The 24,098-nt window shown below is 41.6% G+C and overlaps 1 protein-coding gene and 19 non-coding genes across 20 annotated transcripts in view; all 20 read left to right on the forward strand.

The window, feature by feature from the left end:
* itga2.2 (integrin, alpha 2 (CD49B, alpha 2 subunit of VLA-2 receptor), tandem duplicate 2) overlaps window positions 1–10,138 on the forward strand; it is a 45,980-nt gene extending 35,842 nt beyond the window's left edge. The window contains exons 20-30 of the mRNA XM_088335208.1: window positions 511–652; window positions 2,330–2,413; window positions 2,494–2,570; window positions 2,642–2,725; window positions 3,995–4,097; window positions 4,184–4,294; window positions 4,364–4,474; window positions 7,341–7,454; window positions 7,525–7,614; window positions 7,684–7,800; window positions 9,700–10,138. Coding sequence (XP_088191334.1) covers window positions 511–652; window positions 2,330–2,413; window positions 2,494–2,570; window positions 2,642–2,725; window positions 3,995–4,097; window positions 4,184–4,294; window positions 4,364–4,474; window positions 7,341–7,454; window positions 7,525–7,614; window positions 7,684–7,800; window positions 9,700–9,765 — 1,099 coding nt within the window. The 3' untranslated portion in view covers window positions 9,766–10,138. The remainder of the gene's footprint in view (window positions 1–510; window positions 653–2,329; window positions 2,414–2,493; window positions 2,571–2,641; window positions 2,726–3,994; window positions 4,098–4,183; window positions 4,295–4,363; window positions 4,475–7,340; window positions 7,455–7,524; window positions 7,615–7,683; window positions 7,801–9,699) is intronic.
* A 2,302-nt stretch (window positions 10,139–12,440) lies between these two features.
* trnae-uuc (transfer RNA glutamic acid (anticodon UUC)) lies at window positions 12,441–12,512 on the forward strand. The gene has a single exon. It is a non-coding gene; the product is annotated as a tRNA-Glu (tRNA).
* A 520-nt stretch (window positions 12,513–13,032) lies between these two features.
* On the forward strand, window positions 13,033–13,104 carry trnag-ucc (transfer RNA glycine (anticodon UCC)). Its single transcript has one exon. It is a non-coding gene; the product is annotated as a tRNA-Gly (tRNA).
* Window positions 13,105–13,429: 325 nt separating this feature from the next.
* Window positions 13,430–13,501, forward strand: trnag-ucc (transfer RNA glycine (anticodon UCC)). The gene has a single exon. It is a non-coding gene; the product is annotated as a tRNA-Gly (tRNA).
* Window positions 13,502–14,399: 898 nt separating this feature from the next.
* trnag-ucc (transfer RNA glycine (anticodon UCC)) lies at window positions 14,400–14,471 on the forward strand. The gene has a single exon. It is a non-coding gene; the product is annotated as a tRNA-Gly (tRNA).
* Window positions 14,472–14,795: 324 nt separating this feature from the next.
* On the forward strand, window positions 14,796–14,867 carry trnag-ucc (transfer RNA glycine (anticodon UCC)). The gene has a single exon. It is a non-coding gene; the product is annotated as a tRNA-Gly (tRNA).
* A 126-nt stretch (window positions 14,868–14,993) lies between these two features.
* trnag-ucc (transfer RNA glycine (anticodon UCC)) lies at window positions 14,994–15,065 on the forward strand. The gene has a single exon. It is a non-coding gene; the product is annotated as a tRNA-Gly (tRNA).
* A 1,722-nt stretch (window positions 15,066–16,787) lies between these two features.
* Window positions 16,788–16,859, forward strand: trnag-ucc (transfer RNA glycine (anticodon UCC)). Its single transcript has one exon. It is a non-coding gene; the product is annotated as a tRNA-Gly (tRNA).
* A 923-nt stretch (window positions 16,860–17,782) lies between these two features.
* Window positions 17,783–17,854, forward strand: trnag-ucc (transfer RNA glycine (anticodon UCC)). Its single transcript has one exon. It is a non-coding gene; the product is annotated as a tRNA-Gly (tRNA).
* A 126-nt stretch (window positions 17,855–17,980) lies between these two features.
* trnag-ucc (transfer RNA glycine (anticodon UCC)) lies at window positions 17,981–18,052 on the forward strand. The gene has a single exon. It is a non-coding gene; the product is annotated as a tRNA-Gly (tRNA).
* A 1,523-nt stretch (window positions 18,053–19,575) lies between these two features.
* Window positions 19,576–19,647, forward strand: trnag-ucc (transfer RNA glycine (anticodon UCC)). Its single transcript has one exon. It is a non-coding gene; the product is annotated as a tRNA-Gly (tRNA).
* Window positions 19,648–19,772: 125 nt separating this feature from the next.
* trnag-ucc (transfer RNA glycine (anticodon UCC)) lies at window positions 19,773–19,844 on the forward strand. The gene has a single exon. It is a non-coding gene; the product is annotated as a tRNA-Gly (tRNA).
* Window positions 19,845–20,769: 925 nt separating this feature from the next.
* On the forward strand, window positions 20,770–20,841 carry trnag-ucc (transfer RNA glycine (anticodon UCC)). The gene has a single exon. It is a non-coding gene; the product is annotated as a tRNA-Gly (tRNA).
* Window positions 20,842–20,967: 126 nt separating this feature from the next.
* Window positions 20,968–21,039, forward strand: trnag-ucc (transfer RNA glycine (anticodon UCC)). The gene has a single exon. It is a non-coding gene; the product is annotated as a tRNA-Gly (tRNA).
* A 526-nt stretch (window positions 21,040–21,565) lies between these two features.
* trnag-ucc (transfer RNA glycine (anticodon UCC)) lies at window positions 21,566–21,637 on the forward strand. Its single transcript has one exon. It is a non-coding gene; the product is annotated as a tRNA-Gly (tRNA).
* Window positions 21,638–22,357: 720 nt separating this feature from the next.
* trnag-ucc (transfer RNA glycine (anticodon UCC)) lies at window positions 22,358–22,429 on the forward strand. The gene has a single exon. It is a non-coding gene; the product is annotated as a tRNA-Gly (tRNA).
* A 323-nt stretch (window positions 22,430–22,752) lies between these two features.
* Window positions 22,753–22,824, forward strand: trnag-ucc (transfer RNA glycine (anticodon UCC)). The gene has a single exon. It is a non-coding gene; the product is annotated as a tRNA-Gly (tRNA).
* Window positions 22,825–23,548: 724 nt separating this feature from the next.
* trnag-ucc (transfer RNA glycine (anticodon UCC)) lies at window positions 23,549–23,620 on the forward strand. The gene has a single exon. It is a non-coding gene; the product is annotated as a tRNA-Gly (tRNA).
* A 128-nt stretch (window positions 23,621–23,748) lies between these two features.
* trnag-ucc (transfer RNA glycine (anticodon UCC)) lies at window positions 23,749–23,820 on the forward strand. Its single transcript has one exon. It is a non-coding gene; the product is annotated as a tRNA-Gly (tRNA).
* Window positions 23,821–23,949: 129 nt separating this feature from the next.
* Window positions 23,950–24,021, forward strand: trnag-ucc (transfer RNA glycine (anticodon UCC)). Its single transcript has one exon. It is a non-coding gene; the product is annotated as a tRNA-Gly (tRNA).
* Window positions 24,022–24,098: the final 77 nt, after the last annotated feature.

The following is a 24,098-nucleotide window of genomic DNA, read 5'->3' on the forward strand; positions in this document are numbered from 1 at the left end:
CTATCTAGACATCTATCTATCTGTCTAGACATCTATCTGTCTATCTATCTATCTATCTATCTGTCTAGACATCTATCTGTCTATCTATCTATCTATCTATCTATCTGTCTATCTATCTATCTATCTATCTATCTATCTATCTATCTATCTATCTATCTATCTATCTATCAGATAGATGTCTAGATAGATGTCTAGATAGACATCTATCTATCTATCTATCTATCTATCTATCTATCTATCTATCTATCTATCTATCTATAAGATAGATGTCTAGATAGACATCTATCTATCTATCTATCTATCTATCTATCTATCTATCTATCTATCTATCTATCTATCTATCTATCTATCTATCTATCTATCTATCTATCTATCTTTCAATCTATCTATCAGATAGATGTCTAGATGGACATCTATCTATCTATCTATCTATCTATCTATCTATCTATCTATCTATCTATCTATCTAATCAATCTTAGTAGTAACTGGAGTTTACCCTTTGTGTTACAGCTCAACTCCTTTTCTGGTCAGCAGCAATAAACGTGAATTATCGTTCAAAGTCTCCGTGAAGAACAAGAAAGAAAATGCTTATAATACTCAAGTGGTGGCGACATATTCAGGCAATCTCTTCTACTCCTCTGTCTTCCCTCAAGTAAGTAGTGTTAGGAATTAAATATTACAATGTACCGTTTACCAAATTGTTCGAATTAGTTATCTGAGTCCATTAACCAAACACAACCTGCATTTTGCCAACATTGCGTGCTCGTTTCTTGATGTGAAAAAATGGACAAGAGACCGGCATTTCCACACGGGGGCAGATTTAATTTCTTAAATAATTTAACTAAGTGAACTCCATCGAATTAGCCGAATTAGTGTCGCTCGAGTCTCCGTCAAGACTCCCATCTCGATTTTCCTTCTCGATCTTCTGAAGTTCTTCTCCCGGCCCACGTTTTTTTTTCCACAAGCTGGTGTGCCGGCTCCTCCCATGGGTGTGCCCAGAAACCCGCCCATGTGGGCTCCATCATCTCGGAGAAGAGCGTCCCGATGTTTGCAAAAACTCATAACAGCAGAGCGCCTATCAAAACAACTTCTCCAAACAATGCCTGCCGTTCTGCGTCAGAGTTCTGTTATCAAAATTCCCTAGCCAAAACATTCCGAATTTGGATCAGCGTGACCTGTCATTGAACTTCAGCCTACCCGGTGAAAATCTTCATTGCACTCGATAAATGTAACCTGTATTCAATCGTATAAAATCCCCCGTAGTAAAATGTATAAAATCCTTAAGTAGTATAATTGGTTTAAGATGTTTGTTTTTTTAGTATTATTTTCATTGTTTTCGTAACATGCTAACAGTTGCTATGCTAACTTTAGCAAAATAGCAACTTACCGTAAATAGTCAAAGCTATAAGGCGTATCAGAGTAGTTTGAAGGGAAATTCAATAGAGGCTAACAGTTGCTAAGCTAACATGTGCCACAATGGAAGCCACATGAGTGTGTTTAGCATTTTAGTGTTAGGAAACTGAGATGTAGAAATAAATTATGGGGGAAATGAGTTCAGGGAAACGTGGGAGAATTCAAAAGGACTGTTTTATGTGGTAATTGTTTCAATTGGTTAAAAAAAAAAGATAGTTGGAATTAGAGGGTATTATGGGATTTTTCCCTCAAAGAGAAGGTAAAACTTTACAGCCCCAGTATGTAATATTTGACCACGAGATGGCATAGTAATCTAATGCAAAACCAGTGCCACAGACCACAGCGTAGCAGCAAGATCCCAGATAAACATGGCGATGACCTTTTTTTCATTCAGCATTTTTCCTCTTTGTTTGCCACTCTCTTCTCCTTCTTTCTCTCTGTTGTTCTCTCGGTCTCTGTTTTCTCTTTCTTTTACTTTCTCAATATCATTTTTTTCTCTCACTTTTCTCTCCCTCCTTCTCTTTCTTTCTTTCTGTCTTTCTTTCTGTCTTTTGTTTTCTTTCTGTCTATTTCTTTCTGTTTTTTTCTCTCTTTTGCACTCTTTTTTGTCTCTCTTTGTTCTCTTTCTTTCACTTTCTCTGTTCTCTCCCTCCCTTTATCTCACTTTCTCTTGTTCTTCCTTCCTTTCTTGTTTTTTAGATCTTTTTTTCTCTTTCTCTCTTACTTTCTTTGTTTTTTTTTTCATTTTACTCTCTTTTTTTCTTACTTTTTTCTACAAGTTATTTTTTCTACCATGTGGCCCCCAAGCTAGTACTTTTTAACAATGTATAGAAAAAAAAAATCCAACATATATTGAATGAAGGGAACAGTTGGAACTATTATACGGTGTGGATTTTATCGTCCTTATTTTTGACAGACGGAGGGAGTGAAATGCACCTCAACACAAGAGCAAACTGTGGTTTGCCTGGTGGGATACCCGGCCTTGAAAAAGGACCAAATGGCGAGTGCAACTCCACTCAAGCTTTTCTCTCCTCTTTTACACAATGGTGCCAATTTTCCTATTTCTCTTTCCCTCTCCAGATGAAATTTCAACTCAATTTCGAGTACGACCTCAATCATCCGCTGAATCTGGCCAAGGTCAAATTCGAGGCTAAAAGGTGAGCGACGGCAATCGAGACTCGAGAATCGAAATTGTTTCTCGCTTTGACAAAAAAAATATTTTTTTCAGTGACAGCAAAGAACAAGCTCCTGCAGACAACCGAGTGGACGTGTCGATTCCCCTTCAGTACGACGCGGGCGTTGTTTTATCCAGGTGATGTATGACTGCTAAAAATATCTCAATCACAAAACAAATCGCCAGTTTACCTAAACAAATTAGAGTCGTATTCTGAGAGGAGTGTTTTTCAACCAGGAAATTCCCCAATATGCTGTCGTCTGATATTTTTACTCTCTCACAGTTATCAGCCGAGTAACTGTAATATTCCTCCGTGTCAGCAGGTGGCAGTAGATTACTATTTTTTCGTCTTCTTTTTATATAATAATCATCTGCTCATGAGGTAGAAGATGTGAATATACTCAAAGATAGCACTGCAAAAAAACGAATTCAATTTTCAAAAAGTTTTGATGACTTTAACTGTTATTTTCTCATTATACTTAAAAAAAATAGAAAAAAATTAAATAAAAAAAGGAAGATGTTAGAATGTAGTAAAACATTTTTTCTTCCTGTCAGGACCAGAACAGAGACAGGACCCACTCGCGTAACGTTTCTCACAGTTTTATTGGGAAGAAGAGAAAGGAGTGCACACATGATCCGGAGATCGCTGGTCGCGGAGAGTAGGTTGTTCAGAAAGGTTTCAACAGAAAAAAGTCGAAAACCAGGAGAGGAGAGTAGACGTGGTTGAGATCAAAAACGGATCGTAATTCGGGATGGGAGAGCAGACGTGGTCGTAGATCGTAGAGGGAGAAAAACAGGAGCAAAAACACAGGACAGGCGAAAATGGGCCTGCCGTGTAAAAACAGAGATTCGCAGACGGACCGACAAAAGGGGACTGACAGGACAGAGTTTAAATACTGACAGGGAGCCAATCTGTCAACAAGCAGCAGCTGGCGCCACACGGGCACGGCCAATTAGGCGCCATGGCAACCATGACAGTTCTACTGCCAGGTCATATATACATGATAAGTTTAAAGTTTAGTGATTTTATATATATACGGTATATATATATATATATATATATATATATATATATATATCTCATCTCATTAGCTGCACCGCTTATCCTCAGTAGGGTCGCGGGGGTGCTGGAGCCCATCCCAGCAATCTTTGGGCAGTGGGCAGGGGACACCCTGAACTGGTTGCCAGCCAATCGCAGGGCACACAGGGACAGACAACACGCTCGGTCATTCACACCTAGGGAGAATTTGGACCAGCCAATCCACCTGAAATGCATGTCTTTGGATCGTGGGAGGAAACCGGAGTACCCGGAGGAAACCCACGCAAGCACGGGGGAGAACATACATATATATATATATATATATATATATATATATATATATATAATTTCAATTTTGTTCTTTGCAGGAAGTCAAACATCAACTTCTATGTAGCAAATTCAACCACCCCACCAAAAACGACCATAAAAACATTGGATGACATTGGACCAGAGTTTAACTTCACTGTCAAGGTCAAATATACACTGAATAATGTATAGTGTACATTACAACGGATTGAATTTTTCAATGCATAATTCCATTTGGGCTCCATTGAAAGGTTTCAACTGGAAACTTCCCAGTCAGTCTCCTCTACTTAACCATCTCCTTACCAATGAGCACCAAGGGAGGAAACCCCCTCCTCTATCTCACCGGCGTGGAGTCACAAGTTGTGAGTAGACACGGAAATGAATCGGAAGGAGATATCGGTTCTGCAACGCCGATTGTTTTTATTGGTCAGGGCGGTGCTGTCAGCTGCGATTCCAGCAGCCTGGTGGACCCGCTGAGAATCGGGGTCAAGGACCACCAAGCCACTTTCACTGAGGAGAGCCTGCGAGGAATCGAGAAGCTGGTTGGTGGCTTCATGGTTTTATTGAGACTCAAGTCAAGTGTAATCGTGGCGCCCTTAATCACAAAGAGTCTCAGGCGACTGCACATACCACAGATTATTGCAGTAGGGATTTTCCTAGCTTTAATTTTGAAAATTGTTAGGATGGGAAAAAATGTTTCTTTACTGAAATCAGTTCATGAATTTGCCTCTAGGTGTTGCTGGTGCTCCACCACATATCTTTTTTATCTCTGAAGGATGCTAGAATTTCTTACATTGATTAAATTAAATCATGTAATTATTGGGGTTCTTTGAGTTCTGATATGAATTACCAATCCCAAGAAAATTTAATCAATGAACCAGGCTGATTGAAATAGCACACACACAATTTATTAACACAGAGAATTAATGATAGAAAAAAAGATCCAAAAACCTTGCAGTTAGGAAAGGCAAAAAATTAGAAAAGAATGGTGCATTTTCGTATCCGTAGTTTTTATCCTTCCTTTTAAGCTTACTTTTAGCACTCTTTTTCAGTTGCATCCCACAATACAGCGATTAGTGTGGTCAAATCATACAAACTGTCCCTTTATAAGTCCGCCTTATGCACAAAGAATTTCATTTGAAAAATGAAAGTATTAATGAGAAAATTCTAAAAAGTAAAATCACAATACATACCTGTTTAGTTTCAGACATATTTAAAAGTAAAACATTAAATCGATTTAAACTTGTTATACCTTTTAAAACATCCTCGTTTATAAGCTTAGAAACCGTAAACATAAACTGAGATTGCTTACTGCGTACTCTCAAATGGAATAAAGTAAAAAGTATTATATTGTTCTTGTTTAATTTTGCACAAGCATAATGTGTGTTACCGAGTACTGTATTAGAGCAGGGGTCTCCAACATGGTGCCCCCCCAAGCATAGCTGAGGTGCTCACGGACCTAGCTCATCAGTGCTGGGTCAATGTGATTTTCTGGTGAAATTATTTGGTATGGCTTGACTGAGTCTTTTTAACCTTATGTTTTATAATTAACCTGATAATACCATAGTAATAACATGATACAGTATATTGTTATTTTAAAAATTCACATAAATCAAGTCCAGGTCATGGGCTTCACAGCCCAAAAATGTATATTTGGGTATCGATAATTGTTTTTAAGCAAGTAATTAAGACAATAAAATGACAATCTATTCGTCTATTAAACCCATTTATTTATTAATCTTTTTTTAAATTTATTTTACAGGAAATACAAAAAACTAAATTCCAATTGATTGGTTTTATAAAGTGAATGAGCAAAAAATATGCAGTTTTTAGTTAGCTATCTGGCTACCTTCAGCTATTTAGCCAGCTAGCTAGCTAGCTAGCTTTTTGCAGTTTTTGCATGCTGTCTAGCTAACATTTTATTTTTCATGATAGTTATCAAGCTGAACTTTGGCCTATTTTCTAGTAAACTACCTAGCTTTTCAGTTGGCTTTTACTCTTTTAACTGGCTGTTTAGCTTACTTTTAGTTTTGTACCTTTTTACCTTTCTGGCTAGCTAGCAAGCTACTTGTTTAGCTATTTAGCAAGCCATCTAGCTAAGTTGCTATTTTAGAAATTCATATCAAACTCGGTGCCCTTTGCCCTAATAAGTAACAAAAAGTAGCATGCCACTTGAAAAAGGTTGGAGAGCCATGTATTAGAGGTTTTTAAGGCCGTGGTTTGTTGAAAGGGAGCCACTAGGGAGCGCCAAAGAGCTGCATGTAGCTTCAGAGCCACATCAGGAAAGTAGATGATTATTGATTTTGTTTTTATTTGAGGTGCCTAGACGTGAAACCTAGCTAAAAACATTTGCACAGGCCTAAAGTACAACTATATACAGTTTCATGAAAATCAGTTTCAATGAGTTAAAGGTTCACTGTATGAGGAAAAAAATAAACGCTGGTATAATCTAGTCGTATGATATGTTTTTGTTCATTGATTTCATCTATTATGTTATATTATTATCGGTAGTATATCGACTGAAGCAACAAGAAATTCTTAAGAGTCGTTTAGGAGCTGAGCTAAAAGAGATGGTTCTCTAAAAAAAACTTCCCAAACTCATAGGTTCCACTTTACGATAGAATACCTGTCAGCCTAGATGTTTTCCTCATATCATATAGTTTTTTTTGATCATTTAAAATTGTTTACGGTGTATAAAAAAATTGTATGTGAAAAAAAAAAACATTTTAAATGAGGAGGCATACCTCTGGACGCGCCCCCAGACACGCCCCCGGACAACCCCCACACACGCCCCCCAGACACACAAACACGGACACGCCCCCAGACACAACCTCCGGACATGCCCCAGACACTCCCCCGGACAACCCTGCACACGCCCCCCAGACACACACACGAACACGCTCCCAAACATGCCTTCGGGACACGCCCCCACGCCCCAGACACACCCTCCAAACACGCCCACCACGCCCCAGACACGCCCCCACGCCCCAGACACACCCTCCAGACACGCCCACCACGCCCTAAACACGCCCCCCGACAACCACACACACGCCCCCCAGACACACACACGGAAACGCTCCCAGACACGCCCTATGGACACGCCCCCATGCCCCAGACACACCCTCCGGACACGCACACCACGCCCCAGACACGCTCCGGGACAACCCTGCACACGCCCCCAGACACATACACGGACACACTCCCAGACACGCCCTCTCAACACGCCCCTACGCCCCAGACACACCCTCTGGACACGCCCCACGTCACAGACACATCCCGGACTCCCTTAGACTATCCACCCACCGAAGTCTCACAAAATTCAATGGGAAACACTGCTACTTGGCACTACATACTACGCACATCTGTACCTTTAAATGTGACTTCACATTTTGTCTGTTTCAATTCCAGGATTGCAAGAGTGCCAAGTGCGAGGAGATCAAATGTCTTCTCAAAGATGCGGCTGTCAACAGTGACTACTACGTGAAAGTGAAAACACGGATCTGGAGCGGGACTTTTAACACGGTATTAGCGATGAGATCACAGGATTTTGACATCATGGCTTTCATTTTCATTTCCATTTTCACATGTCTAGGCGGTCTATCAGACCACAGAGCTGGTCTCCACTGTTGAAGTGGAGAGCTCCAACCCGGATCTATTTGTCATCAGCCTCAAAGAGCTACCGGTGAAGTCACTTGTGATCATGTTCCTTGAATTTGAAAAAGCGTAATGTCATGAATGGGATGTCTTCCAGGTGGTGGTCACAGTCAGTAAACCGGGAGCGACGGGCGACGTTCCGGTGGGAGTGATTGTTGGCAGCGTGATCGGTGGTTTGGTTCTACTGGGATTGGTTGTTGCTCTCCTTTGGAAGGTCAGCTCATGTCTGGATTTCATACTATTATCCGTTAGTTACGTTAGCAGTCGGCCGGACCCGCAGCACCGCTATTGCCTTCCCCCAGATGCCGCCTGAGTTGCTTCTGGACCCTGATCATAATTCCACGAAGCACTGGCTGGTGATCTGACTTCGATTAGAGTCCAATTGAATTGATTCGTTTATTTTCCATATAACAAGCCGCTAAAATCGGTACAGAAGCTTACCAGTAGGCTAACTACTCCACCGCTGCGGACCCTGTATCTAGCCAACACCAGGTCTATTAGCCATGAAATGGATAAATGAAGCCACAACTCGTGGGAAACCACTACTTTTGGGACAGTCCTATTTTAATCAACGCGTAGATCTGTCACCATTCGAGGACACCCGATACTAGCGCGCAGCTAGCCGGCCGTTTTCTAAATTGCTTTCTTACACTGAAAGGAAAAGCCTTACACTTTTGTTTTACTTCTGTAACCGGTAATGAAGTTTAACTTAGATCAGGGGATGGTGTAATAATAGTCTGTTGTTTGCTAGTCAATTGGTCAGTGTACTCTATCCCTGGTTAGTCGGTTCAATCCCTTAACCCCCAGGGTCGTAGGGGCACGGTGTCCTATGGTGTGTCTTGGGCACGTACAGCCTGGTGGTGCCCATCCCTCTCCAGGCCAATATACTACACTACAGCTGTGCTACAGTACTATTATACTACTACCATTGTTTAGTTTGTATTTTAAACCGTTTGTTTGGTTGGTTGGTCGGTTTAAAAGATGTGGTGCGCAATTTGAAAACTTAAAGCTGCAATCATGACTTTAAGCCTGGAGATGGTACCAGAGGAACACATGTTTTGCGTGCAAGTAGATAGCATTTTTAGACACGCTCAAATAAACTCTTCTTTTTTCATCTTTTTGGGGGTTTGTTCCGCCCCAAATAGGCGTTTGGTTCTTTGGGTCGGTCGGTCGGTCAGTTGATTCGGTCGGTCTGGTTGGTTTGATTGGTTTTGTTTGGGTTGGTTGGGTTGGTTGGGTTGGTTGGGTCAGTTTGGTCGGTTTGGCATGGTTGGTCAGGTTTGGTTGGGTCTGTTTGGTTGGGTTGGTTGGGTTGGGTTGGGATGGTTGGGTTGGGTTGAGTTGGTTGGGTTGGGTTGGTTGGTTTGGTTTGGTTTGGTTGGGTTGGTTTGGTTGGTTTGATTGGTTTGATTGGTTGGTTGATCGGTTGTTTGGTTTGGTTTGGTTGGTTGGTTGGTTGGTTGGTTGGTTGGTTGGTTGGTTGGTTAGTTACACTTTCATCCAGTAAAATTAGTTTGACTCTCAATTGTTTACAGGATTTGATTATTTTGTTTTGTTTTCTTAGCTTGTCATTTGATTTACTGACTAGTCAGGTCAAGTCACATTTATTTGTATACCCCTAGTCACAAAATGCCTCTAAGGACTGCACAGGATTACAATTACAACATCCCCTGATCTTAAACCAACATGTGGGCAAGGAAAAACTCAAAACCTCAGCACGAGGAAAATAAGAAACCTTGAGAAGGGGCTGACAAGTGGTAATCCCCCTACCAGAATGACCAGGGTGCAATGCATTTAGCATTAGCCAACTACTCAGCTTTGTTGGTCGGTTTCTAACTCAGCCAGAAATTCTTTCGGAATCATTTATCTGTCACGCCGTTCTTGTTTCTTTTTGTCGGTTGGCCCGATTCTCTGTCAACTATCAATCAAATGCACTGAAATGTTATTTTCTTCACAATTATTTGCCTCCACTAATTTATGCTAGCAGTCTTTAAATGTTATTGATTGATTATTAGGGTCATAAAACCTTTTGACCAATGCCAATGTTCATGGATACAGATGTTCCTCCGGAATGTCCAAGAAAGAATACTTAACGGTTGTCTCTTTTCCTCAGTTTGGATTTTTCAAAAGGAAATACCAACAGCTGCAAAAAGAAGCCGAAGAGGACGGGGTGTTGTGAGCTACCATCACCTCGACCGGGCCGTGCTTCCGTTCGCCACTGGATGCTCATGCCATGTACTTCTGAAGACTTAATTCTGCTGTTTTGTTACAAAGAAGAATTGCAAACAAGCATCAGGGATCTACTGTACTCAATCTAGGCTGGATTTCATCCTGGCATAGGTGACACTCAGGGCTTTTCATTGTTCTTAGTAATAAAGTTTTGGTGGGATAGATGGTGGAAGAGTTTGGGATTAAGAGCTCTGCAACTGCTTACAGTTGCTTGTACAATTAAATACGCATGACAATTTGTAAATACTGGATGGACGGATGAAAGAGGGATGAAGTAAGAATCAATGGATTGGTGGATGGATGGATGGATGGATGGATGGATGGATGGATGGATGGATGGATGGAAGGATGGATGAATGGAAGGATGGATGGATGGATGGATGGATGGATGGATGGATGGATGGATGGATGGATGGATGGATGGATGGATGGATGGATGAAGGATAAGCAAGAAACGATGGATGGATGGATGGATCGATGGATGAAGGATAAGGAAGAAATGATGGATGGATGGATGGATGGATGTGTAAATAGAAAGACTGAAGGAGTGACCGAAAGAAAGGATGACACGCAAATGGAGGGAAGAACTATGGATGGATGGATGGATGAATTGCTAGATGAATGGATGGATGGATGGATGGATGAATTGCTGGATGGATGGATGGATGGATGGATGGATGGATGGAAAGAAGAAAGGAAGGAAAGAAGGGACGAACGAACGAAGAAACACAGGAAAGAATGATGGATTGATGGATAGATGGATAGATGGATAGATAAGGGATAAGGAAGAAATTATGGATGGTTGGACGGATGGATGGATGAAAGATAAGGAGGAAACAATGGACTGATAGATGTGTGAATAGAAGGACTGAAGGAGCGACCGACTGAACGGACGACACACAAATGGATGGAAGAATGATGGATGGAGGGATGGATGAATTGCTAGATGGATGGATGGAAGTAAGGAAGGAAGGAAAGAAGGAACGAACAAAGGAACTCAGGGAAGAATGGTGGATTGATGGATAGATGGATGGATGGCTGGATGGATAGATAAGGGATACGGAAGAAATGATGGATTGATTGATGGATGGATGGATAAATCTGTGAATAGAAGGAACGACCGAACGAACGGACGACACACAAATGGAGGGAAGAATGATGGATGGATGGATGGATGTGTGAATGGAAGGAAGAAAGGAAGGAAAGAAGGAACGAACAAACCAAGGAACACAAGGAAGAATGATGGATGGATGGACAGATGGATGGAAGAAAGGAATGAAAGAAGGAACGAACAAACAAACAAAGGAACGCAGGGAAGAGTGATGGATTGATGCATAGATGGATGAATGAATAGCTAGATGGACGCATGTATGGATGGATGAATGGCTGGATGAATGGATGGATTGTGTTGTGCAAAGTGGAACAATACATCAAATGTGTGCTCCTTATTACACATTTTCCATCGTGCTGTGTATACTGTAAAATTAAATCTCGGTTATGGTTTTGTGTTGAAATAGTGTAAGAGTTTGTTCTTTTTTGTAATCGTTCTTGTATGTATATGTTTTTATCCAGGCAATCGACCAAATAACTGTTCAAATTATGAAACTCAAAACCAACCAAAGGAAAGCATAATAATAACAATAGTAATAACAATCTTTGAAACAATTTGGCTTTTTTTTTATATTTATTTTTTCTGTCCAACTGTAACAAAACCTCAACGCCAGCGTGTATTTGCACAATTGTACCGCAAGAGGGCAGCAACAACTAAATTACTGAATGACAGTTCTCACTCCTTGAAACAGTTGTGATCACAAGCATATACGGAGTTTTCTTATTTACGAAAAATAAACAACACTGGTATCAAAAGAATGACAATCGTTTTTAATGTGTTGATTATGTTGTCCAATTGATATCTTCGAACTGTTTTTATTTCCTCTTGTCTCTTGTAGCGCTTGGGCAGAATCTGCTTGTATATGTTGATTGGTAATAGTGTGATGAACATAATAAATCTAACGAAATAATTTCAATTAAAAAATTTGATTCCCTTTGCCCTTTTTTAATATAAATGACTAAATGTTTTAAAATATGACCGAATTTGTCTATGTGGCATGAATCCTTTTAATGGGCCCTGTCTAACCATGATTATTTTTTTACATATTTTATATTGCTTAAGTAAATAGAATTTTTCCCGCTGGGCACCAACCAAGCTTGTGATTCTCCAGAGTTAAGGTGTTTTCCTTTATTTACAGGTCTACAATTACTGCATCGCCCTAAAGTCTGCTAAAAATTATGTTTTACCATTTCAATATTACAAAGCTGCGGTTGATAATGTGGTGAGATGTACTTCCTGTGGGTGGACATCAAAACTGAGCAATAATTATCTTGTACTTTCTGTCCCAGGAACCCTTTTGCAAGTTTTCTCATATGGAGGCCAAATGTTGCCCGAATGAAGATCTTATTGGGATTTCACAGGAAACTTGGGAGTACCATGCCCCGTCAATTTTAATTTTAGGAACATTAGTGCTTCAGGGGTTAGCATAGTTGCTTTCAGAGCAGTTGTCCTGGGTTCTGTAAACTTCACCTGTTTTAACCGATGCTTGGAGGCGGCCATTGTGAAACTGTTAAGCATTAGTGGTATAGTGGTTAGCATAGCTGCCTTTCAAGCAGTAGACCTGGGTTTGATTCCCAGCTAATGCAGTTTCATGGCCACTTTTTCCAAATTCTGCCCCATGAAGGTTTGATATAAGAAGGCCTTCTTAATGACTTCTGTAAACTTCACCTGTTTTAACTGATGTTTGGAGGCGGCCATTTTGAAAGTGTTCAGTGTAATAGTGGTTAGCATAGCTGCCTTCCAAGCAGTTGACCTGCGTTTCGACTCCCAGCTAATGCAGTGTTATGGCCACTTTTTCCAAATTTTGACCCCAAGAAAGTTTGATATTAGAAGGCCTTCTCAATGACTTCCATAAACTTCACCCGTTTCAACTGATGTATGGAGGCGGCCATTTTGAAGGTGCGAGGCATTAGTGGTATAGTGGTTAGCATAACTGCCTTTCAAGAATTTGACCTGGGTTCAATTCCCAGCTAATGCAGTTTTTTGGCCACCTTTTCCAAATTTTGACCCCATGAAGGTTGGATGTTAGAGAACCTTCTTAATGACGTTCTGTAAGCCTTACCTTTTTTAACTGAAGTTTGGAGGTGGCCATTTTAAAAGTGTACGGCATTAGTGGTATAGTGGTTAGCATAGCTGCCTTCCAAGCAGTTGACCTGGGTTTGATTCCCAGCTAATGCACTTTTATGGCCACTTTTTCCAAATTCTGCCCCATGAAGGTTTGATATAAGAAGGCCTCCTTAATGACTTCTGGAAACTTCACCTGTTTTAACTGATGTTTGGAGGCGGCCATTTTAAAAGTGTGCGGCATTAGTGGTATAGTGGTTAGCATAGCTGCCTTCCAAGCAGTTGACCTCTGTTCGATTTCCAGCTAATGCAGTTTTATGGCCACTTTTTCCAAATTCTGCCCAATGAAGGTTTGATATTAGAGGACCTTCTAAATGACCTTCTGTAAATTTCACCTGTTTAACCTGATGTTTGGAGGCGGCCAGTTTGGAAGTGCGCAGCATTAGTGGTATAGTGGTTAGCTTAGCTGCCTTCCAAGCAGTTGACCTGGGTTCGATTCCCAGCTAATGCACTTCCACAAGAAAGTTTGATATTAGAAGGCCTTCTAAATGACTTCCGTAAACTTCACCCGTTTCAACTGATATTTGGAGGCGGCCATTTTGAAAATGTGAGACATTAGTGGTATAGTGGTTAACAGAGGTGCCTTCCAAGCAGTTGACTTGGGTTTGATTCCCAGCTAATGCAGTGTTATTGCCACTTTTTCCAAATTTGGACCCCAAGAAAGTTTGATATTAGAAGGCCTTCTCAATGACTTCCGTAAACTTCACCCGTTTCAACTGATATTTGGAGGCGGCCATTTTGAAAATGTGAGGCATTAGTGGTATAGTGGTTAGCATAGCTGCCTTCCAAGCAGTTGACCTGGGTTTGATTCCCAGCTAATGGAGTGTTATGGCCACTTTTGTCAAATTCTGCCCCATGAAGGTTTGATATTAGAAGGCCTTCCTAATGACTTCTGTAAACCTCGCCTGTTTTAACTGATGTTTGGAGGCGGCCATTCTGAATTTCTTCAGCATTGGTGGTATAGTGGTTAGACTACCTGCCTTCCAAGCAGTTGACCTGAGTTCGAATATCAGCTAATGCAGTTTTATGGCCACTGTTTTCCAAATTCTGCCCCATGAATGTTTGATATACGAGGACCTTCTTAATGACCTTCTGTAAACTTCACCTGTTTCCACTGATATTTGGAGGCGGCCATTTTGAAAGTGTGCAGCATTAGTGGTATAGTGGTTAGCATAGCTGCCTTCCAAGCAGTTGACCTGGGTTCGACTTCCAGCTGATGCAGTGTTATGGCCACTTTTTCCAAATTTTGACCCCAAGAAAGTTTGATATATGAAGATCTTCTTAATCACGTTCTGTAAACTTCACCTGTTTCAAGTGATATTTGGGAGCGGCCATTTTGAAAGTGCGCAGCATTAGTGGTATAGTGGTTAGCATAGCTGCCTTCCAAGCAGTTGACCTGGGTTCGATTCCCAGCTAATGCAGTGTTATGGCCACTCTTTCCAAATTCTGCCCCATGAAGGTTTGATATTAGAAGGCCTTCTTAATGACTTCTGTAAACTTCACCTGTTTCCACTGATATTTGGAGGCCGTGATTTTGAAAGTGTGTAGCATTAGTGGTATAGTACTTTGCAGAGCTGCGTTCCAAGCAGTTGACCTGGGTTCGATTCCCAGCTAATGCAGTGTTATGGCCACTTTTTCCAAATTCTGACCCATGAAGGTTTGATATTAGAAGCCCTTCTTAATTACTTCCGTAAACTTCCCCAGTTTCAACTGATATTTGGAGGCGGCCATTTCGATAGTGTGTAGCATTAGTGGTATAGTGGTTAGCATAGCTGCCTTCCAAGCAGTTGACCTGGGTTCGATTCCCAGCTAATGCAGTGTTATGGCCACTTTTTCCAAATTCTGCCCCATGAAGGTTTGATATTAGAAGGCCTTCTTAATGACTTCTGTAAACTTCACCTGTTTTAACTGATGTTTGGATGCGGCCATTTTAAAATTGTGTATCATTAGTGGTATAGTGGTTAGCATAGCTGCCTTCCAAGCAGTTGACCTGGGTTCGATTCCCAGCTAATGCAGTGTTATGGCCACTTTTTCCAAATTCTGCCCCATGAAGGTTTGATATTAGAAGGCCTTCTTAATGACTTCTGTAAACTTCACCTGTTTTAACTGATATTTGGAGGCGGCCATTTCGATAGTGTGTATCATTAGTGGTATAGTGGTTAGCATAGCTGCCTTCCTGGCAGTTGACCTGGGTTTGATTCCCAGCTAATTCAGTGTTATGGCCACATTCTCCTAAATTTTGACCCCATAAAGGTTTGATATACGAGGACCTTCTTAATCACCTTCTGTAAACTTCACCTGTTTCCACTGATATCTGGAGGCGGCCATTTCGAAAGTGTGTAGCATAAGTGGTATAGTGTTTAGCATAGCTGCCTTCCAAGCAGTTGACCTGGGTTCGATTCCCAGCTAATGCAGTTTTGTGGCCACTTTTTCCAAATTCTGACCCATGAAGGTTTGATATTAGAAGGCCTTCTTAATGACTTCTGTAAACTTCACCTGTTTTAACTGATGTTTGGATGCGGCCATCTTGAAAGTGCGTAGCATTAGTGGTATAGTGGTTAGCATAGCTGCCTTCCTGGCATTTGACCTGTTTTCGATTCCCGGCTAATGCAGTCTTATGGCCACGTTTTCCTAAATTTTGACCCCATGAAGGTTTGATTTCCGAGGACCTTCTTAATCACCTTCTGTAAACTTCACCTGTTTCCACTGATATTTGGAGGCCGTGATTTTGAAAGTGTGTAGCATTAGTGGTATAGTACTTTGCAGAGCTGCGTTCCAAGCAGATGACCTGGGTTCGATTCCCAGCTAATGCAGTGTTATGGCCACTTTTTCCAAATTCTGACCCATGAAGGTTTGATATTAGAAGCCCTTCTTAATGACTTCCGTAAACTTCCCCAGTTTCAACTGATATTTGGAGGCGGCCATTTTGAAAATGTGAGGCATTAGTGGTATAGTGGTTAGCATAGCTGCCTTCCAAGCAGTTGACCTGGGTTTGATTCCCAGCTAAAGCAGTGTTATGGCCACTTTTGTCAAATTCTGCCCCATGAAGGTTTGATATTAGAAGGCCTTCCTAATGACTTCTGTAAACCTCGCCTGTTTTAACTGATGTTTGGAGGCGGCCATTCTGAATTTCTTCAGCATTGGTGGTATAGTGGTTAGACTACCTGCCTTCCCAGCAGTTGACCTGAGTTCGAATATCAGCTAATGCAGTTTTATGGCCACTGTTTTCCAAATTCTGCCCCATGAATGTTTGATATACGAGGACCTTCTTAATGACCTTCTGTAAACTTCACCTGTTTCCACTGATATTTGGAAGCGGCCATTTTGAAAGTGTGCAGCATTAGTGGTATAGTGGTTAGCATTGCTGCCTTCCAAGCAGTTGACCTGGGTTCGACTTCCAGCTAATGCAGTGTTATGGCCACTTTTTCCAAATTTTGACCCCATGAAGGTTTGATATACGAGGACCTTCTTAATCACCTTCTGTAAACTTCACCTGTTTCCACTGATGTTTGGAGGCGGTCATTTTGATGGAGTGTAGCACTAATTGTATAGTGGTTAGCATAGCTGCCTTCCAAGCATTTGACCTGAGTTCGATTCCCAGCTAATGCAGTGTTATGGCCACTTTTTCCAAATTTTGACCCCAAGAAAGTTTGATATAAGAAGATCTTCTTAATCACGTTCTGTAAACTTCACCTGTTTCAAGTGATATTTGGGAGCGGCCATTTTGAAAGTGTGCAGCATTAGTGTTATAGTGGTTAGCATAGCTGCCTTCCAAGCAGTTGACCTGGGTTCGATTCCCAGCTAATGCAGTGTTATGGCCACTTTTTCCAAATTCTGACCCATGAAGGTTTGATATTAGAAGGCCTTCTTAATGACTTCTGTAAACTTCACCTGTTTTAACTGATATTTGGAGGCGGCCATTTAGATGTATTAGGCATTAGTGGTATAGTGGTCAGCATAGCTGCCTTCCAAACAGTTGATATGGGTTCGATTCCCAGCTAATGCAGTTTCATGGCCACTTTTTCCAAATTCTGCCCCATGAAGGTTTGATATTAGAAGGCCTTCTTAATGACTTCTGTAAACTTCACCTGTTTTAACTGATGTTTGGATGCGGCCATTTTGAAATTGTGTAGCATTAGTGGTATAGTGGTTAGCATAGCTGCCTTCCTGGCAGTTGACCTGGGTTTGATTCCCAGCTAATTCAGTGTTATGGCCACATTCTCCTAAATTTTGACCCCATGAAGGTTTGATATACGAGGACCTTCTTAATCACCTTCTGTAAACTTCACCTGTTTCCACTGATATTTGGAGGCGGTGATTTTGAAAGTGTGTAGCATTAGTGGTATAGTACTTTGCAGAGCTGCCTTCCAAGCAGTTGACCTGGGTTCGATTCCCAGCTAATGCAGTGTTATGGCCACTTTTTCCAAATTCTGACCCATGAAGGTTTGATATTAGAAGCCCTTCTTAATGACCTTCTGTAAACTTCACCTGTTTCCACTGATATTTGGAAGCGGCCATTTTGAAAGTGTGCAGCATTAGTGGTATAGTGGTTAGCATAGCTGCCTTCCAAGCAGTTGACCTGGGTTCGACTTCCAGCTGATGCAGTGTTATGGCCACTTTTTCCAAATTTTGACCCCAAGAAAGTTTGATATATGAAGATCTTCTTAATCACGTTCTGTAAACTTCACCTGTTTCAAGTGATATTTGGGAGCGGCCATTTTGAAAGTGCGCAGCATTAGTGGTATAGTGGTTAGCATAGCTGCCTTCCAAGCAGTTGACCTGGGTTCGATTCCCAGCTAATGCAATGTTATGGCCACTTTTTCCAAATTCTGACCCATGAAGGTTTGATATTAGAAGCCCTTCTTAATGACTTCCGTAAACTTCCCCAGTTTCAACTGATATTTGGAGGCGGCCATTTTGATAGTGTGTAGCATTAGTGGTATAGTGGTTAGCATAGCTGCCTTCCAAGCAGTTGACCTGGGTTCGATTCCCAGCTAATGCAGTTTTATGGCCACTTTTTCCAAATTTTGACCCCAAGAAAGTTTGATATACGAGGACCTTCTTAATCACCTTCTGTAAACTTCACCTGTTTCCACTGATATCTGGAGGCGGCCATTTCGAAAGTGTGTAGCATTAGTGGTATAGTGTTTAGCATAGCTGCCTTCCAAGCAGTTGACCTGGATTCGATTCCCAGCTAATGCAGTTTTGTGGCCACTTTTTCCAAATTCTGACCCATGAAGGTTTGATATTAGAAGGCCTTCTTAATGACTTCTGTAAACTTCACCTGTTTTAACTGATGTTTGGATGCGGCCATCTTGAAAGTGCGTAGCATTAGTGGTATAGTGGTTAGCATAGCTGCCTTCCTGGCATTTGACCTGTTTTCGATTCCCGGCTAATGCAGTCTTATGGCCACGTTTTCCTAAATTTTGACCCCATGAAGGTTTGATTTCCGAGGACCTTCTTAATCACCTTCTGTAAACTTCACCTGTTTCCACTGATATTTGGAGGCCGTGATTTTGAAAGTGTGTAGCATTAGTGGTATAGTACTTTGCAGAGCTGCGTTCCAAGCAGATGACCTGGGTTCGATTCCCAGCTAATGCAGTGTTATGGCCACTTTTTCCAAATTCTGACCCATGAAGGTTTGATATTAGAAGCCCTTCTTAATGACTTCCGTAAACTTCCCCAGTTTCAACTGATATTTGGAGGCGGCCATTTTGAAAATGTGAGGCATTAGTGGTATAGTGGTTAGCATAGCTGCCTTCCAAGCAGTTGACCTGGGTTTGATTCCCAGCTAAAGCAGTGTTATGGCCACTTTTGTCAAATTCTGCCCCATGAAGGTTTGATATTAGAAGGCCTTCCTAATGACTTCTGTAAACCTCGCCTGTTTTAACTGATGTTTGGAGGCGGCCATTCTGAATTTCTTCAGCATTGGTGGTATAGTGGTTAGACTACCTGCCTTCCCAGCAGTTGACCTGAGTTCGAATATCAGCTAATGCAGTTTTATGGCCACTGTTTTCCAAATTCTGCCCCATGAATGTTTGATATACGAGGACCTTCTTAATGACCTTCTGTAAACTTCACCTGTTTCCACTGATATTTGGAAGCGGCCATTTTGAAAGTGTGCAGCATTAGTGGTATAGTGGTTAGCATTGCTGCCTTCCAAGCAGTTGACCTGGGTTTGACTTCCAGCTAATGCAGTGTTATGGCCACTTTTTCCAAATTTTGACCCCATGAAGGTTTGATATACGAGGACCTTCTTAATCACCTTCTGTAAACTTCACCTGTTTCCACTGATGTTTGGAGGCGGCCATTTTGATGGAGTGTAGCATTAATTGTATAGTGGTTAGCATAGCTGCCTTCCAAGCATTTGACCTGAGTTCGATTCCCAGCTAATGCAGTGTTATGGCCACTTTTTCCAAATTTTGACCCCAAGAAAGTTTGATATAAGAAGATCTTCTTAATCACGTTCTGTAAACTTCACCTGTTTCAAGTGATATTTGGGAGCGGCCATTTTGAAAGTGTGCAGCATTAGTGTTATAGTGGTTAGCATAGCTGCCTTCCAAGCAGTTGACCTGGGTTCGATTCCCAGCTAATGCAGTGTTATGGCCACTTTTTCCAAATTCTGACCCATGAAGGTTTGATATTAGAAGGCCTTCTTAATGACTTCTGTAAACTTCACCTGTTTTAACTGATATTTGGAGGCGGCCATTTAGATGTATTAGGCATTAGTGGTATAGTGGTCAGCATAGCTGCCTTCCAAGCAGTTGATATGGGTTCGATTCCCAGCTAATGCAGTTTCATGGCCACTTTTTCCAAATTCTGCCCCATGAATGTTTGATATTAGAAGGCCTTCTTAATGACTTCTGTAAACTTCACCTGTTTTAACTGATGTTTGGATGCGGCCATTTTGAAATTGTGTAGCATTAGTGGTATAGTGGTTAGTATAGCTGCCTTCCTGGCAGTTGACCTGGGTTTGATTCCCAGCTAATTCAGTGTTATGGCCACATTCTCCTAAATTTTGACCCCATGAAGGTTTGATATACGAGGACCTTCTTAATCACCTTCTGTAAACTTCACCTGTTTCCACTGATATTTGGAGGCGGTGATTTTGAAAGTGTGTAGCATTAGTGGTATAGTACTTTGCAGAGCTGCCTTCCAAGCAGTTGACCTGGGTTCGATTCCCAGCTAATGCAGTGTTATGGCCACTTTTTCCAAATTCTGACCCATGAAGGTTTGATATTAGAAGCCCTTCTTAATGACTTCTGTAAACCTCGCCTGTTTTAACTGATGTTTGGAGGCGGCCATTCTGAATTTCTTCAGCATTGGTGGTATAGTGGTTAGCATAGCTGCCTTCCAAGCAGTTGACCTGGGTTCGACTTCCAGCTAATGCAGTGTTATGGCCACTTATTCCAAATTTTGACCCCATGAAGGTTTGATATACGAGGACCTTCTTAATCACCTTCTGTAAACTTCACCTGTTTCCACTGATGTTTGGAGGCGGCCATTTTGATGGAGTGTAGCATTAATTGTATAGTGGTTAGCATAGCTGCCTTCCAAGCAGTTGACCTGAGTTCGATTCCCAGCTAATGCAGTGTTATGGCCACTTTTTCCAAATTTTGACCCCAAGAAAGTTTGATATAAGAAGATCTTCTTAATCACGTTCTGTAAACTTCACCTGTTTCAAGTGATATTTCGGAGCGGCCGTTCTGAAAGTGTGCAGCATTAGTGGTATAGTGGTTAGCATAGCTGCCTTCCAAGCAGTTGACCTGGGTTCGATTCCCAGCTAATGCAGTGTTATGGCCACTTTTTCCAAATTCTGACCCATGAAGGTTTGATATTAGAAGGCCTTCTTAATGACTTCCGTAAACTTCCCCAGTTTCAACTGATATTTGGAGGCGGCCATTTTGATAGTGTGTAGCATTAGTGGTATAGTGGTTAGCATAGCTGCCTTCCAAGCAGTTGACCTGGGTTCGATTCCCAGCTAATGCAGTGTTATGGCCACTTTTTCCAAATTCTGACCCATGAAGGTTTGATATTAGAAGCCCTTCTTAATGACTTCTGTAAACCTCGCCTGTTTTAACTGATGTTTGGAGGCGGCCATTCTGAATTTCTTCAGCATTGGTGGTATAGTGGTTAGCATAGCTGCCTTCCAAGCAGTTGACCTGGGTTCGACTTCCAGCTAATGCAGTGTTATGGCCACTTATTCCAAATTTTGACCCCATGAAGGTTTGATATACGAGGACCTTCTTAATCACCTTCTGTAAACTTCACCTGTTTCCACTGATGTTTGGAGGCGGCCATTTTGATGGAGTGTAGCATTAATTGTATAGTGGTTAGCATAGCTGCCTTCCAAGCAGTTGACCTGAGTTCGATTCCCAGCTAATGCAGTGTTATGGCCACTTTTTCCAAATTTTGACCCCAAGAAAGTTTGATATAAGAAGATCTTCTTAATCACGTTCTGTAAACTTCACCTGTTTCAAGTGATATTTCGGAGCGGCCGTTCTGAAAGTGTGCAGCATTAGTGGTATAGTGGTTAGCATAGCTGCCTTCCAAGCAGTTGACCTGGGTTCGATTCCCAGCTAATGCAGTGTTATGGCCACTTTTTCCAAATTCTGACCCATGAAGGTTTGATATTAGAAGGCCTTCTTAATGACTTCCGTAAACTTCCCCAGTTTCAACTGATATTTGGAGGCGGCCATTTTGATAGTGTGTAGCATTAGTGGTATAGTGGTTAGCATAGCTGCCTTCCAAGCAGTTGACCTCGGTTCGATTCCCAGCTAATGCAGTTTTATGGCCACTTTTTCCAAATTTTGACCCCAAGAAAGTTTGATATACGAGGACCTTCTTAATCACCTTCTGTAAACTTCACCTGTTTCCACTGATATCTGGAGGCGGCCATTTCGAAAGTGTGTAGCATTAGTGGTATAGTGTTTAGCATAGCTGCCTTCCAAGCACTTGACCTGGGTTCGATTCCCAGCTAATGCAGTCTTGTGGCCACTTTTTCCAAATTCTGACCCATGAAGGTTTGATATTAGAAGGCCTTCTTAATGACTTCTGTAAACTTCACCTGTTTTAACTGATATTTGGAGGCGGCCATTTCAATGTATTAGGCATTAGTGTTCTAGTGGTTAGCATAGCTGCCTTCCAAGCAGTTGACCTGGGTTCGATTCCCAGCTAATGCAGTTTTGTGGCCACTTTTTCCAAATTCTGACCCATGAAGGTTTGATATTAGAAGGCCTTCTTAATGACTTCTGTAAACTTCACCTGTTTTGACTGATATTTAGAGGCGGCCATTTCAATGTATTAGGCATTAGTGGTATAGTGGTTAGCATAGCTGCCTTCCAAGCAGTTGACCTGGGTTCGATTCCCAGCTAATGCAGTTTTGTGGCCACTTTTTCCAAATTCTGACCCATGAAGGTTTGATATTAGAAGGCCTTCTTAATGACTTCTGTAAACTTCACCTGTTTTAACTGATGTTTGGATGCGGCCATCTTGAAAGTGCGTAGCATTAGTGGTATAGTGGTTAGCATAGCTGCCTTCCTGGCATTTGACCTGGGTTCGATTCCCAGTTAATGCAGTGTTATGGCCACTTCTTCCAAATTCCGACCCATGAATGTTTGATATTAGAAGGGCTTCTTAATTACTTCCGTAAACTTCACCTGTTTTAACTGATATTTGGAGGCGGCCATTTCAAAGTATTAGGCATTAGTGGTATAGTGGTTAGCATAGCTGCCTTCCAAGCAGTTGACCTGGGTTCGATTCCCAGCTAATGCAGTTTTGTGGCCACTTTTTCCAAATTCTAACCCATGAAGGTTTGATATTAGAAGGCCTTCTTAATGACTTCTGTAAACTTCACCTGTTTTAACTGGTGTTTGGATGCGGCCATTTTGAAATTGTGTAGCATTAGTGGTATAGTGGTTAGCATAGCTGCCTTCCTGGCAGTTGCCCTGGGTTTGATTCCCAGCTAATTCAGTGTTATGGCCACATTCTCCTAAATTTTGACCCCATGAAGGTTTGATATACGAGGACCTTCTTAATCACCTTCTGTAAACTTCACCTGTTTCCACTGATATTTGGAGGCGGTCATTTTGAAAGTGTGTAGCATTAGTGGTATAGTACTTTGCAGAGCTGCGTTCCAAGCAGTTGACCTCGGTTCGATTCCTAGCTAAAGCAGTGTTATGGCCACTTTTTACAAAATCTGACCCATGAAGGTTTGATATTAGAAGGCCTTCTTAATGACTTCTGTAAACTTCACCTGTTTTAACTAATGTTTGGATGCGGCCATTTTGCAAGTGTGTAGCATTAGTGGTATAGTATTTTGCAGAGCTGCCTTCCAAGCAGTTGACCTGGGTTTGATTCCCAGCTAAAGCAGTGTTATGGCCACTTTTTCCAAATTTGGACCCCAAGAAAGTTTGATATTAGAAGGCCTTCTCAATGACTTCTGTAAACTTCCCCAGTTTCAACTGATATTTGGAGGCGGCCATTTTGATAGTGTGTAGCATTATTGGTATAGTGGTTAGCATAGCTGCCTTCCAAGCAGTTGACCTGGGTTCGATTCCCAGCTAATGCAGTGTTATGGCCACTTTTTCCTAAATTTTGACCCCATGAAGGTTTGATATTAGAAGGCCTTCTTAATGACTTCTGTAAACTTCACCTGTTTTAACTGGTGTTTGGATGCGGCCATTTCGAAATTGTGTAGCATTAGTGGTATAGTGGTTAGCATAGCTGCCTTCCAAGCAGTTGACCTGGGTTCGATTCCCAGCTAATGCAGTGTTATGGCCACTTTTTCCTAAATTTTGACCCCATGAAGGTTTGATATACGAGGACCTTCTTAATCACCTTCTGTAAACTTCACCTGTTTCCACTTATATTTGGAGGCGGCCATTTTCAAAGTGTGAAGCATTAGTGGTATAGTGGTTAGCATAGCTGCCTTCCAAGCAGTTGACCTGGGTTCGATTCCCAGCTAATGCAGTGTTATGGCCACTTTTTCCAAGTTTGACCCCATTAAGGTTTGATATACGAGGACTTTCTTAATCACCTTCTGTAAA

Source organism: Urocampus carinirostris, chromosome 5 (genome assembly GCF_059441175.1).
Source record: "Urocampus carinirostris isolate Australia breed hairy pipefish chromosome 5, RoL_Ucar_1.0, whole genome shotgun sequence".
In the NCBI taxonomy this organism is placed as follows: domain Eukaryota; kingdom Metazoa; phylum Chordata; class Actinopteri; order Syngnathiformes; family Syngnathidae; genus Urocampus; species Urocampus carinirostris.